Source organism: Argopecten irradians, chromosome 15 (assembly GCF_041381155.1).
Source record: "Argopecten irradians isolate NY chromosome 15, Ai_NY, whole genome shotgun sequence".
In the NCBI taxonomy this organism is placed as follows: domain Eukaryota; kingdom Metazoa; phylum Mollusca; class Bivalvia; order Pectinida; family Pectinidae; genus Argopecten; species Argopecten irradians.
The window spans coordinates 8,182,267-8,197,711 of NC_091148.1; the positions used below are offsets into that span (position 1 = coordinate 8,182,267).

The 15,445-nt window shown below is 33.7% G+C and overlaps 2 protein-coding genes across 2 annotated transcripts; one reads left to right on the top strand and one right to left on the bottom strand.

The window, feature by feature from the left end:
• The first annotated feature begins 869 nt into the window (after nt 1-869).
• LOC138308976 (uncharacterized) lies at nt 870-9,429 on the top strand. The gene is made up of 4 exons (XM_069250058.1): nt 870-1,082; nt 5,506-5,625; nt 6,004-6,183; nt 6,696-9,429. Exons 1-4 carry the CDS (start codon nt 966-968, stop codon nt 6,813-6,815), a joined length of 537 nt encoding a protein of 178 aa, XP_069106159.1. The 5' UTR covers nt 870-965; the 3' UTR covers nt 6,816-9,429.
• Nucleotides 9,430-9,992: 563 nt separating this feature from the next.
• LOC138308953 (methyltransferase N6AMT1-like) lies at nt 9,993-15,191 on the bottom strand. The gene is made up of 6 exons (XM_069250009.1): nt 15,023-15,191; nt 13,066-13,155; nt 12,716-12,806; nt 12,159-12,242; nt 10,952-11,093; nt 9,993-10,495 (listed from the first exon to the last, which is right to left on the bottom strand). Exons 1-6 carry the CDS (start codon nt 15,160-15,162, stop codon nt 10,389-10,391), a joined length of 654 nt encoding a protein of 217 aa, XP_069106110.1. The 5' UTR covers nt 15,163-15,191; the 3' UTR covers nt 9,993-10,388.
• Nucleotides 15,192-15,445: the final 254 nt, after the last annotated feature.

Consider the following 15,445-nt stretch of genomic DNA (forward strand, 5'->3'; position numbering starts at 1 on the left):
AATATCTTAGTTGGACACTTGCAACAGATCAATGCATGAAAAAGTGTATAAAGTAAGTCTCTACTACTCTATGGTTAGTGACGTCCACACTAGGCCTCTTTACATGTCATCCGCAGAGCACTGTATCCGTCCGCAACGCACATTATATATATCCCATCGCACATCATTTGACCGACAGGAATACTCGAACCAATAAACGAAGTTATATTTACAGTGAAGGTAGGTTAAACCCTTAAACTTTACCAACTCTATCCACCCGAAACGCACTTTATCCATCCGCTTTCACTTTATACATCGATCATCTTTACATGATCAGCTGGTTGATTGTACGGCCTCAAAACTCGAATGTCATTATAAATTGGTGATGGAGATGGGCAACACTAGAAAATATATATTGTATGTTAAAGATGCTCCACCGCCGACAGAGCATAAATGATATTCCTTATTTGAATAATAATTGGTGTTTTATCGTGTATATATATGTCTAATCAACACAAAAAATAATATAAAATGATTTATTTTGCCTTTGGTGCATGCGCAATCAGTACTTCATTCCATATAGGATATAGTGGCACGGAATTTTTTCGGGATGCAATTAATTATTTTTTATATTTTTAACCTGAAGTAAAATTAGAAGCTCAAACTTTTTAGTGGTGGTAATGGTGTAAAGTAAGTAACTTTTGTAACTGAAGAAAAATACTAAATCGTCTGCTCCTGTTTTTAATAGTGAAAAATACCATTCGTCAGCGGTGGAGCATCTTTAAATGTGTGTTTCTGTGCCCTATGCCTAATCGTTATATGATGTGACACAGTGAAAATTTTCCTCTCTGCCTTCGTGTGTAAAAATAGCCGAGAGGTTCCGAACAAGTATTAGCCTAGTCTGTCTCTCTCTTTCTACGTCGGTAGTCGCACACGCGTGTTTTTTTCGCAGATTTAGGCCGTACATATCTATCTTTGACGCCAAAATGGTGAAAGCATGGTACATGGACGATTCAAATGAGGATCAGCGACTTCCTCATCAACGACCTGGATCGGATGTCACGTTAGATCAACTGAGGGATATCGGTGTGGAATATTTTAACGTAGGTAGATAATTAGGTCAACATGCAGCTGATCAGTGGGGCCGCATGATCTGTTCAGTTCGATTCCGAAACAGGTGTTAGGGCTAGATATGATAATATATTTGTATAGCAGGGATAGTTGTTAATGCATTGATATTTTGCTATTTATGTAGGCCTACTGTACGATATGGTTTAGTTGCCATTGTCATAAAAGAATTTATTCCTAACGACAGAGGGGTGCGACGATTTACCGTAAACGTCCCCAAATCTATATAGGCCTATATCGAATATATGATCGGCTATATCATGCCTATTATCTACTAGTAATGTTATTTAGCTTGTTACCAAATTAATTGTTTGTATACTAAACTGTTTATATAATAATGTAAAAAATAATGAAATTTATAGCACTATCAGGCTCTAAATATCATTATTTTTTACATGTATTCTGAGGTTTGTAGGTCACATAGTTCATTATTAGTCAGATCAAGCTTCTGTACTTTGATGAATGTCAATTCATTTAACTGAAGTTCAAACCATTCATGGATTGATTTTAAAGCTGTAAAATTAACTTCAAATAAGTTTATAGGCAAGCTCAATATTGAATACAATGATCCGATTCTTATGGATACAAGTACCATATTAGAATTATCCGAACATTTTTTTATGAACTACTGTTAAAGGGACAATTCACTCAGGCAAATTCTTTTACATAACCAATAAGCAAACTATAGCATAAATGTATTGTTCTACATTTCTTATGAAACATATAACGTAAAACATTGACAAATTCCACAACATTGTTAAGTATTTTAATTAATATCGTTGAAATATCAAATCGTTGATCAATACGATTAAGCAGGTACAATATTAACTCTATACCCATACCCGAGCCAAAGTCACGCACAATAAACAAATGAACTACATAACCACTGAGAAGGTGATAAAATGATTTTTAGGCAAGACAATTCACCTAATAAGGTAAACACACTACTACTCTCAGAGCGATTTGAGCAGTTCTGGCCAAAAGTTGCATTACTTTACGAGCAAGGGACAGGGTTCGGCATACAAGAAGTTCGACCACAGTGTGTAATGGCGGACAGCGAGCAAGTTTGAATATTTCACACACGTGTCACCACCATAGGCGTTTCAGGCATATCACAGTAAAACTGACTGATGTAATTTCCATTAGAAGTTGTTTTATCTGATATATATACAAATTTTAATGTTCTCTTAGACTGAATTGTCCCTTTTAATTCATTTAAGCCAAAATTATTTGTTATTGTCTTCAGAAAGGAAATTAAGCTTCTATACACTGGAGATCAATTACATACATTGTAATGATCATAGCTACATGTATTATGATACATCTTATTATTTTCTCTCGAATTTTGATTTGTCTCATTTTCCCATAATTCATAGTCTCATGGCCCTTTCCAAGTTAATGGAAAAATGTTCTCAGATGTGTAATGATATGTCTGTTGTATTAGTTCTCCTTTTGGTTAAATGTGACCTACGTGAAATGAATTGGGAATTTTTAAAAAGACAACATACCCGGCATGCATGCATGACTGATTCCCATGACCTCATTTATACATGTATGCGTCATTCCCCTACCCTAACCATACACAATGATTATTATACAATGTACCTGGTATCTACAAGGAGTCATTGAATGTTGCTGGGGCTTGAAATCTGGAGCTTCCGACAGCTATATTTAGATATTAACAAGTTTAAACTTGGCCTTGTATATCTACTGAAGCCTGAAGGGGTGAAATTTATGTTTTTTGTGACAAAATTTTTGCTCAATTTGGGCGGGAACTCGAAATACATGCAGCCTTGTTGTTGACCTCAAAATTACCTGTCCCTAAAAAGTTAAAAACTTTGATGTAGAATTAAATACAGTTGTATTGACCAGACGGGTATTTATAACTCACTGTAAGGGGGATTCAGAATTAAGTTAATTTGGAATCAAAGTACTCAAAGTACTGCAAATACAACGCAACAGAAACAGAAAAATAAAATGAAATCAAATGAATTTCCAAAATCAAAATATATAAACCATATTATAAAGACTTTGATATCAATTATTTCAAGAACATTCAACTGATCACAGAAAATACATGTTTTGTTTGACATTTTTCTTCATTAAAGTTCCTACATGAAAATTACAAAGAAAACAAAAGTCTTCATTAAAATGAGTTTTTATCCTTAATATACTCTTGTTTCTTATGTTGCACATACACCTATTTTGGTAAAACCATGCACATATGAGGGCAGCCTTATACATTATTCTGCCTTTACCTCAGATCTGTGTTTAACATTCATTTAAAAACATTATTTTAAAGTACACAAAAAGGGCATATGATTAGTTTACTTTAAAACTCTTATGTCTATAAGCCTTAGATAGTAAGTTATCATTAACAGAGATTATGTAAGTTGGACAGAGGAGTCACCAGCAAGCAACAGTTGACCTAGATGGGCTGTGTATTATATAACTCTCTGTGTATTCTACCAATCAGCAGGCAGTCTTCCCATGACTACTGATTGGTCCAAAGGAATATTATTCAATGAATAGGGAATTTATGAATGGAAGTTTATGAATGAAATGGTTCAAGAGGTCACCACTAGATGTCATTGTAGGGCAAGTCCTACTCAGTCTTACACATCAATAGTAAACCAGATAGCATTAATACAACCGCTAGTCGCGTTGTATTAAAAAGGACCTTAAGCAAAAATTTGGAAAATATCGTTGTTATTTCCTTCAAATATTGGGAAAATATCATCAGCATAATTTTAATAAAATTTTCTTCACAATGTTGTTGAATAATACCAAAGTGGGGAAATACAAACACGCTTAGAGGCAATAATATTTTAATATTCTTTTGCAAGATATCGATTTAGATAACTACTGATATGTAAGATAAGACATCATTTGGGGTTTTAATTTAATTTTATTGTGATTGTGAAAATATTTACTGACTTTGGGAAAATAAAGTGCTATTTTTCAATTGGGAATGGGTCCTTCTACCAGACCATATAAAGATCTTGCAAAAACCGTGTGAATAATTCATGTTCTTACTGAGAGAGCATTAAGGGTTTATAAAGGGTGGCTAACATTGCAATGTTAGAGGTAATGGTGTTTAAATCAGGGGAGACAAGTATGTTAAATCAAGGGAGGTAATGTTATAGAAGGGGAGATAATAATTTTAGTTTAACAAGGTTATGGTGTTTAATCAGGGGAGACAAGTATATTAAGTCAAGGAAGGTAATGTTATATAAAGGGATATAATAATATTAGTCTAACAAGGTAATTATGTTTAATCAGGGGAGACAAGTATGTTAAATCAAGGGAGGTAATGTTATATAAGGGGAGATAATAATTTAAGTTTAATGAGGTAATGATGTTAAATCAGGGGAGACAAATATGTTAAATCAAGGGAGGTAATGTTATATAAGGGTAGATAATAATTTAAATCTAATGAGGTAATGATGTTAAATCAGGGGAGACAAATATGTTAAATCAAGGGAGGTAATGTTATTTAAGGGGAGATAATAATTTTAGTTTAACAAGGTTATGGTGTTTAATCAGGGGAGACAAGTATATTAAGTCAAGGGAGGTAATGTTATATAAGGGGAGATGATAATTTTAGTCTAACAAGGTAATTATGTTTAATCAGGGGAGACAAGTATGTTAAATCAAGGGAGGTAATGTTATATAAGGGGAGATAATAATTTAAGTTTAATGAGGTAATTATGTTTAATCAGGGGAGACAAGTATGTTAAATCAAGGGAGGTAATGTTATATAAGGGGAGATAATAATTTAAGTTTAATGAGGTAATGATGTTAAATCAGGGGAGACAAATATGTTAAATCAAGGGAGGTAATGTTATATAAGGGGAGATAATAATTTAAGATTAATGAGGTAATGATGTTAAATCAGGGGAGACAAATATGTTAAATCAAGGGAGGTAATGTTAAATAAGGGGAGATAATAATTTTAGTTTAACAAGGTTATGGTGTTTAATCAGGGGAGACAAGTATATTAAGTCAAGGGAGGTAATGTTATATAAGGGGAGATAATAATTTTAGTCTAACAAGGTACTTATGTTTAATCAGGGGAGACAAGTATATTAAATAAAAGGATATCATGTTATATAATGAGAGATAATAATTTTAGTTTAACAAGATAAAAATTTATTATCAGGGGAGACAACTAGACAAGTGTGATAAGTCAAAAGAGGTTTTATAACATCGCTCAATAAAGAGTTATATCCCTTGTAGATAGATATTCATTGTGAGTTAAATTTACTTAGTTTGTTCTGAAAAGGGACTTTAGACAATGCATACTCTCAAGGGCAGATAACTCTGTAAATATACAAACAGAGACAAACAGAGAATTATAGTTAATGTATTACTAACAATTTGAATATTGAATTTCAGATAAATCCAGAAAACTATGAAGAAAATAAAGAACTTCAAAAACTCAGGGAAGAACGGAAGTACACATATATGGACAAAATAGAGTGTAGCCCTGAAAAACTCCCAAATTACGAAGAAAAGGTGAGCATTAATTTATTAGTAGAATTATTTTGATAAATCACTTTAGTATTAAATCATTCACCCCTGAGGTTGCAGAATGGAATGATCTAGTCTTCTTTTAAGAAGAGCCCAAATGTGTATCAAGGGTGAATGAGGTAAGAAGTTGTGCCAATCAATTAATATATAGAATGAAGTCTTTGTGATTGACTATCTAATTAGCTTTGTGGTTTAGAATATAATGTCTGTTTATTGTAATTCATTCATTCACCCCTAAAATCCCCAATTGGACTATTCCAGCCTTTGATCTAGAAGAATAAAAAATCCTCGGGGGGTGAAGTGGATGAGCAAAAGTTCTTGAATTGAATGTTTAACAACTTGAACATTTTGATTCCTTTCCAGATCAAGGCTTTTTTCCAGGAACATCTCCACGATGATGAGGAAATTCGCTACTGCCTTGATGGAAGCGGATATTTTGACGTCCGGGACAAAAATGATGAATGGATCCGCATCTTCCTTGAGGCTGGTGATCTAATTGTACTGCCTGCAGGAATATACCATCGCTTCACCCTGGACACAAAAGTAAGAAGGGAGACAATTCTCTGCAAGTTTTATGAAATGAAGGAAAATTTCATTTTGGTTTTTCGGACGTGTTCACTTTTTTTTTTTTTTTTTTTTTTTTAGAATAACGAGAGATAAATTATGATGTAGTATTGATTTTTATTCCATATTAAGGGAGATTATTACAGTCTTATATATTTAGTATTTTTCTAGCGTTATGGGAGATAATTACATTCTGGTACATTTATATTTTCTTCAGATTGAAAATATAATTGGTTTATTTGTTACTGCTACTAGAACAAAAAGAAAAATACATTTATTTACTGTTGCTAAATATCAGAATAAGAGAGAAATGCATTCTGATATGTTGGGTATTTTGATTTTTACTAGACTGTTTGAATATTAAATAAAATATAGAAATATTACAATTTGTCAAATATTCAAACAAATTCTAATACCTTTACACACACCTAGACCTATAATTGTTGTAGCTTTCTAAGATATATCCCATATTGAACTTTAATTCTTGACAGAATCACATAGTGGCCGTTCGTCTGTTTGTGGGAGACCCGGTATGGACTCCTCATAACCGACCCCAGGAGGATATGGACATCAGAAAGAAGTATGTGGCCAAATATATCACCGCTGCCTAGACAAGTGATTGCTCCAGGGGCCTGGGCCAAGGAGCTGTGTTATATCCATATATATTACTGCTGCAGTATAAGACTTTTACGTATATGGCTCATACAATAGAACTTGATATTCGAGAATTTTCATATAAATATTGTTTTGTATTAGAAAAAAAAAAAGAGAGAAAAAATTCTTTTTCTTTTAATGCAACTTTTAATGGAAAGAGAAAAATTAAAAGTGATATGTTATTTTGAAAATATATTTCATACATGCCAAAACATACTTTTAAAAAATTTCTGGGGGTAAAAAAAAATGAAAATTTTGTAGATGCAAGAATTTAAGACAAATTTCTTTAACTTATTTAATGCTTTAGAAAAGAAAACATTGCTTCAAACGAAAAGATGTAGATAAAAAGAAATGCATGTAAAGTTTTGTTGAACAGAACATTATGCTTTTAAAATTATTTAAGAAATCAGAAAATGATATTTATAAGATTTTATTCAGAAGATAAGACATCTTGTTTACATCAAAAGTGATCTTGTTTGTTTATTTTGTAAAAAAAAAATAAAAAAGTAAAAAATGAAATTAACATTCCTATTTAACACAAACTATGTTTCAGCGGAGTTATTTTTACACAAAGGTGAAGTTGATACATCCAGTAGCTTATCATTTCAAAAAGAAGTTAACTGTTTTCTGAAATTACTCCTTGCTCAAAATGGCTTTCCATCAAAACTTGCAAACATAGTTGAACCTTCTTAAAATGAAGTCGAAATCCTTTCTACGCTTAGTCTCAAGTACACTTGGACTTAATACTCAGATAATTCAAATTTTTACCATGGTCCCACTGGCTTCAATTTAATCAGGTTTGGCTTTGCTTGAATTTTATTTTGGCCATTTCAACCTATTTTATATAAATGGAGACACAATCAAACCTGTTATAAATGACACCTGTCTATAAAGGACACCTGTCTATAAAGGACACCTGTCTATAAAGGACAGAATCATCAACCCCATTTGGTGAACTTTACTCTTTAATCAACCTCTGTATAAAGGACAATTTTGCTATGTCCATTAGGTGTCCTTTATAGACAGGTTTAGCCATTTGAGAGTTTGTTTTAGTGCTCTTGGGGTGCATTTATGGCTATTTTATGCTTCAGTAGTTGTATGCCATTTTAAACATACATATATGTCTATGTAGTATAATAGTTTTTCACATTCATTATAATTGTTAGGTATTCACAGGGTTAATGGTGTGTAGAAAATTTCAAGGGGATGTAAATTCACAGTAATTCCTTGGTTGTGCCATATTAATTACATTCAATTCTTTCACATTTTTCATATTATATTTAATCATTACTTTTTGATTTTTGCATTCAATTTACATTGTATGACAAGTACAGTAGAACATGTACTGCTGCAAAATGAAAAGATGGAATTGCTGAAATGTCAAAATGTCCTTTTGCATTGGATTTTCAGGCTGTGATTTCTTTAAACATTTTTAACCGTGTTCATTTGTTTTCAATCCTATTTGTGGAGATAGAAATACATTTCAAATTTACTATAAAATACTTTAATATATGCTTTTAACTTTTTCACCCTTGAAGACACATTTGAACTGCTCTAATTCAAAAGCTGGAACAGTTCATTATGAATTTACAGGGGTGAATGAGTTAATACTTGTTTATATATGATGAAAACATAGTGCCTTCAGTCTTTTTTGAAAGGTTACATGTTAAAAGTTTATATTTTTTCTTCATAAGATTCGTGGCAAGTACACATTTTGTGCATAATACAACTTATATTTTAACCAGACACCTTTTCATTCATATGTAAAAACAAGATTTTGATTATTTCTTTTTTTCAGTATAAAACATGATAGACCTGCAGATTTGGATACAAAAAAAAAGTGCTTATCTGCATGAAGACAACCACCAGGCCTCAGGATCATGAGACAATCTAAGTCCAAAATTGTCTTACATTCAGACTTTTCCAATCAAAGATGATATTACAAAAAGTTATGTCATTAATGATTGGCTAGGTCCATACCGAAGTCCAAGATTCTTTCATGATCCTGATCATTACGTCGTGTCTAACGGTTTTGCCCATCAGAAGTTTCTCAATATCTACGTCTAATATTATTGGATTAATATATAGTGATATATACATGTATCTTGCACATTGTTCTGAATACATTTTGTAATCAATTTCATGTTTGGTGTAAATGGCAAAGATTTCTCTCTCGAACCAATGCATGAAAACAAGGATGTAGAATTAAATATCTTCTATGACCAAGAAAAATAAAAGGTTGTAAGTTTTTTTTTTGAAAAAAATAGTAAGGTTGTCTCCCTTGGATTGTGATTTTGGATAACATGATATGAAGGTCATAAAGCTGACAGCGCGAGTTAAAAAACATGAGGTTGAAGTAAATGTAGTATCAGATTTATATCCAAAGAAGTGACAGCTATTCTAGCTGTTTCTGTGCATAAAACACAGGCCATCTGCAAACCTTTTTTGTCCCAACAACAAAAGCTTTTTAACTTGCATTACCAGGTATTTCACTGTGAAAAATTCAAACTCTTCATCAGATCATTGAAAATTTATACATTTAATAAAGAATCTGTAAAACAAATTAAAAAATTGTCAGATTTTTTTGTTTGTATTGTACAGTACAATTGAACTCTAGGTACCGGTATGTCTAGGTACAGATTTATGATGATAGCAAATTATATTTTCCTGTAAATTCACACTGATGCTCTCATGAGTCTGAGCCTTGGTCCCTATGAGGAATCTTATGGATTTCTTCGTGATCACCCTCAGAAACCAAGAGTCTAAAGTCTACTACACTCTGTTGATATGTTTATTGCACCGCATCCTTGATATTCCAGAGGTTTCGATCACTTACGATCTCTACACCCCTGGACAATCTCGTAGAAAAACTGGAGACAACAGAATAGAACAGTAATTTAGTAATTTGATGTTCATCAAAGAGCCGTATAACGGTACACTGTGGTTGACTGTGTGGCTTTGATGTTAGGCGTCGCTCTCTCTGTAGTCTTCAAAGGAAATCTTTGCTAGCCTGTGATTGGTCAAATGTTTTCCGCTCTGCCTTCAATTTCACTATGAGATAGTCCAGGGGTGTGCGTAAAATGCACGAGTGATTGCACCGCACGAGTATTGGCTGTGGTTAATCGACGACATCACGGAAGCTGGATGACTGGTTTGCACATGGTCACTATGAAATGAGTGACCTTTATCACTGACCATTATCACGTAAAAAGGTCCAGAGTTGCATCATGACAAGGTGTCGACAACACAAACATACTGCAGTCTCCCTAAACACATTATTAACTTATTCACCCCTGAAGTTTCATTATGGACTGGTCTAGTCTTTGATTTAGAAGAGCCTAAATGAGTCTTCAGGGGTAAATGAGTTTACACATTGCTTACCATCTTTAATTCACCTTAGCTGATAATGTGACATTACCAACTTCAAACTTATCAGTCAAATCTTAATTATCAAGGTGAAGTTACTGACTTACCAAAGTTAATGAAAGTATAACTTTTATATTTCAACAGAATTTGTCTTTCATAATGTGTCAACTTTTTGCAAACTTCAAAATTGATAGAAATTCTGGTCCTGATCTTCTCGATATTACTGTCCACATTTTGTATCCATAGCTCTTCATTATCTCTTCTATCTCATCTGAAAGTAGATGTTAAAAATTCCATAACATTTTGATAATACAGTAAAATGACATTAAAATCACATCACAACATCCTTGCATATAGAACAGACATGTTCATGTAAGGTCATCATCAATATTCTAGGGATTACTATCACTGTCATGATACCCACCCCTGGGCTATATCGTAGAAAGGATGATGTAAGGTATACAATGTGGTAAACAATGAATGAGATTGAATGTTAATCAGTCAAAATTGTCATGTATTTTAAAAGATAATGTAAACAGAAATACCCAAGAGAGTGAAATGTAAGATTCATAAGCTATTGCTATCTCTATCAATATTCAATAACATAGCAACCTATCTACAATCAATATCAATTGGTTTGAATTTGTCATTGATTAATAGAATGTGGAATTTATCCATAAAACAGAGTATTTACCCAATTTACGATTTACACAATGATGACACCTACCTGCATTATTTTCCTTGATTATGACGAGGTAAAATATTCCGTGAGGAGACAGAATTTCAGGAATTTGGGAGAAGAGTCGATCCATCACCTCCCGACCGTGGCATCCTCCAGCCCACGAGGCTTCGATGCCACTACTACCCACCTGGAACAGTCAAAGGTCAAGTTCTTTCACCATCAATCATGTTTATTTAGTGCATTTATGAAGAAACTTTTATTACTAGGTATATGGTTTAAGGGTGTAAAACCTTTAGTAATTAAGCTATACCCTGATAATTAATTACCTGCTGTGTGTCAATATGTTGCCAATCTTACTATATCCCTTTTCACTGCTTTAATTATTTCCCCATCCCAGCTCTTGATTATCTACCTTGTCAATCTCATAATTATATTTCTCTAAGTGTATTCCCTAAATTATCTCCCCTTCCATGCCCATAATTACCTCCCTTTTCTATCTGTTGTCAATCTTTTAAATATCTCCTTTTCCAATTCCACAGTATCCCCTCTTCCAACCTTTTAATTATTTGCCTTCTCAATATCTCTTGCAAATGTCATTATTATATCCCGCCGGCAGGAGTCTTGACTTAATTTCCTTTTCTAACCCCTACATTGTCAATCTCCTAGTTAGTTATCTCCCTTTTCATGTTTTTAATTATCTCCCCCTGGCAGTAGTAACCTTAATTAACTAACCTTTATTCTCCCTTTATTACCTCCTTCGTCATATCATAATTATCTCCTTTTCAAATCCTTAATTATCTCCCCCCTGGTAGTACTAACCTTATCTAACCTATCTTTCCCTTCATTATCTCTCTTGCTTACCCCTTTATTACCTCCCTTGTTATATAATAATTATCTCCCACTTCATGTCCTTAATTATCTCCCCCTAGCAGTACTAACCTTATCTAAGCTTTACTCTTCCTTCAAAATCGCCCTTTCTAACCCCTAAATTACCTCCCTTGTCAACATCACAGTTATCTCTCCCTTTTCATATTCTTAATTATCTCCCCAAGGCAGAACTCACATAGTTATCTCTCTTTTCACAACCTTAATTATCTCTCTCTGGTAGTACTTATCTCTATGTATCTATATTCTCTATTCATTATCTCCCTTTCTAACCACATAATTTCCTCCCTTGCCAACATCATAATTATCTCCTTTTGTCCTTAATTATCTCCCTTTGTCCTTAATTATCTCCCCTTGCAGTACTAACCTCCTCTGAAGGTGTAACAACATATGGAGGGTTGAATAGTAGCACATCCACCTGGTGTTTGAGGCGAGTCTTCAGACAACTGACCTACAAGTGTCATAAATTATCACAGTACAGCATTGTTACATCCAGCCTCGATACTCCAGGGGTTTCGATCACAAACGATCTCTACACCAATGAACTATCTCATAGTAAAAATGGAGACAACAGTACAGAACAGGTAATTTAGTCCTTTGATGCATATCAAAAGAGCTGTATAAGTATACTGTGGTTGACTGTGGCTTTGAAGTTGGGCGTCACTCTCTCTGTAGTCTTCAAAGAAAATTTTTGTGGGCCTGTGATTGGTTCAGATTTATTCCCCTGAGCTGCCTTCAGTTTTACTATGAGATAGTCCAGGAATGTGGAGATAAAAAGTGAGTGGAACCCCTGGAGTATTGAGAAAGTGTTACATCAAATTCTGGACCAATTAGAACACTGAGACACATTCACTTAAACCAGTTCATTAATTAACATCAAATTCTTCATCAATTATGATCTAGTTCTAATAATAAATGATTTACCAGATCTGTGAGTACAGGAAGTACTGTGACACCGTTTTGTTTGGCGGTTTTCTCTGTGGCCCGAGCTGCCAGTGGGTTGATGTCTGTACACCTAGAGAAACACAAAGGGAATTTCTTTTCTGGACAAAGAGAGTAAAATTGCAATGATCTCAAAATAAACAGGTTACTTGTATTTAAAATTTAGAAAGTATATAACTTTAAACCTATCTAGCCTTCATTAAAATCTGTAATGCTTTCCTGTGGGAATTTTAAGTGAAGAATTCCTTAAAATGTATGTAAAGCTAAGCCTAGGTCAAATTTTTTTTGGATCATATTGTTTAGTGATTTTAGAAATGGATGTGTAAACTTACCAGTACATTGCAGCAGCAGGGCCTAACATTTTAGCCAGAAATGTAATACAAACTCCAGAACCACAGCCGATCTCCAAACAACAGGCTGGTCTGTAAAAACAAAAGACTAACTAAATTTTTAAAATGGACAAACTTAAAGAGACAATTCCCTCAGGCTAATTCTTTTACATAACCAAGAAGCAAAATATAGCATAAATGTATTGTTCTACATTTCTTATGAAACATATAATGTAAAACATTTATAAATTCCTCGACATTGTTAAGTATTTTAATTTATATCGTTGAAATATCAAATCGTTGATCAATACGATTAAAGTGAATAGTCGGGCAAAGAAAACCAGTCTAAATGCGTTCATTGGCCTTCCAAAAGTTCTCACATATTAATATGACGGCCAAGTTCTGCTTAGTTTCCCAGTTCTGACCATTAAAGTAAAGAAAATTTGCAAGCATTGAAAGCGAGGCTGCGTGGAAATGTAACCACGGACATAGTGAGCTGGGAGGACGTTTTAGAATTTCCATATTTTTAAATTAATTTCTTCATACGCAGACAGATTTTGACGAGAGATTTTATTTTTCCATTTCATAAGAAATTATACTGGATACATTCACACCATTTTTACCGACTTTAGCCATCCTTGCCCGACTGTTCACTTTAAGCAGGTAAAATATGGACGCTGTACCTTTACCCAAGCCAAAGTCACGCCCGTTAAACATAACCATTGAGAAGGTGATAAAATGATTTTTAGGCAAGACAATGCACCTAATAAGGTAAACACACTACTGTCAGAGCAATTTGAGCAGTTCTAGACAAAAGTTGCATTACTCTACGAGCAAGGGACAGGGTCGGCATACAAGAAGTTTGACCACAGTGTGTAATGGCGGACAGCGAGCGATTTTGAACATTTCACACACAAGTCGCCACCGTGGGCTTTTCAGGCATATCACAGTAAAACCGACTGATCTAATTACCATTAGAACTGGGTTTTTTTCGATACATGTACAAATTTTAACGTTCTCTTAGACTGAATTGTCCCTTTAATTTCATGCCATTACATAAGCTGAGCCGTAGTCTAGCTAGCAGATTGTCACAACAAGAACAATTTGATTAAATAACCAAATTCTAAATATCATTTCTTTTCTAGTGAGAGACAATCTGTCAACATCCCATAAACAAGTTAAGGGGCCACATGATATTTACATGTATATATATATATATATATATATATATATACACTAAGCTACTAAGCTCATCAACTGGCATAGGTGAAATTACTCCAACGATGTTAGAGGCTAACACAACAATACTTTTTAACATTGCGTTTGCATATCCAACCAATGTAATCTGGGTCAAATAAGACCTCATACACATGTAGGAGTAGGGTGATTTTAGCCTGCTAAATATATGCGGGTTAAGAGGACTAGGGTGAAATGACTTGTAGAATATTTTGTGTACTAGGACCCAACCAGTAGTCATGATAGAACAGTAGTCATGATTGTGTGCATATTCTACTGTGCGTCCAGATTTCTGAATGTCTGCAGTTGCTGACGAATACTTTATGATGGTATTGTTATATATATGTGAAAATAATGGGTTTCATGAGATGCAAAAAAAAAAAAAAAAAAATCTCAAATCACGACTTATGTTCCTTCACGACTACTGGTTGGGTCCCAGTAGAGTAGGCCTACATGATATGTATTAAAAAGTTAAGCCTAGTCAACTTTACTCGTTTAAAAGATCGAAACGATTTTACGCCCTACTGTCAAAATCAGATCGAGTATGATTTTTGTACTGAGTTTACCACAAACAGGAGTTTTACATTCTTTATTTTGATCATCATTACAGAATTTCAAACCCATACGATATAAATGTGATTATTAGTCAAAAAGCATTGTCAACTTCCAACGTGCACGCAATAATAATTTGCTAACGTCAGGTGTTTCAAGATCATTTCCTTACCTTGCTTCTTTGATGTAGTCATGTTCTTGAGTCAGCGCATCTAGAAATAGAAATGTGTCTTCTGCCGGCTCATACACGTGTTCAAAGTCCTTCTCACGTAAGTGAGAAAAATCAGGCGTGGAGTATTTGTCGTCTGACATTTTGATTCAGTTTGTTGTTTCTTTGACTGAAGATCGAATGTAAGAGCGACAACTCTTGATTAACTGTTATACTGGAGCCAGTTACCGTGCACGCCCTATCTATCTACCGCTCAGTTTTTGGATATATTAAAAGTATTAAGAAAAATTTACGACAAGAAAATAATGATTTCCAAAACAACAATAAATAAATAATAACAATACGAAAAATACCAGTTACGTTATTTAAAAGCCAAAAAGGTCACAGTACAGATACACAATACCCATTTGGAAACCAGCTTTACTT

Excerpts from the sequence above, each read along its gene's own strand:
- LOC138308953 (XM_069250009.1), bottom strand. The coding sequence starts at position 15,162 with ATGTCAGACGACAAATACTCCACGCCTGATTTTTCTCACTTACGTGAG. Across the intron at positions 12,807-13,065 it reads CCTGCTGCTGCAATGTACTG|GTGTACAGACATCAACCCAC; the intron begins GTAAGTTTACAC and ends GTGTTTCTCTAG. Across the intron at positions 10,496-10,951 it reads AATCAAGGAAAATAATGCAG|ATGAGATAGAAGAGATAATG; the intron begins GTAGGTGTCATC and ends ATCTACTTTCAG.
- LOC138308976 (XM_069250058.1), top strand. The coding sequence starts at position 966 with ATGGTGAAAGCATGGTACATGGACGATTCAAATGAGGATCAGCGACTT. Across the intron at positions 1,083-5,505 it reads TCGGTGTGGAATATTTTAAC|ATAAATCCAGAAAACTATGA; the intron begins GTAGGTAGATAA and ends ATTGAATTTCAG. Across the intron at positions 5,626-6,003 it reads TCCCAAATTACGAAGAAAAG|ATCAAGGCTTTTTTCCAGGA; the intron begins GTGAGCATTAAT and ends ATTCCTTTCCAG.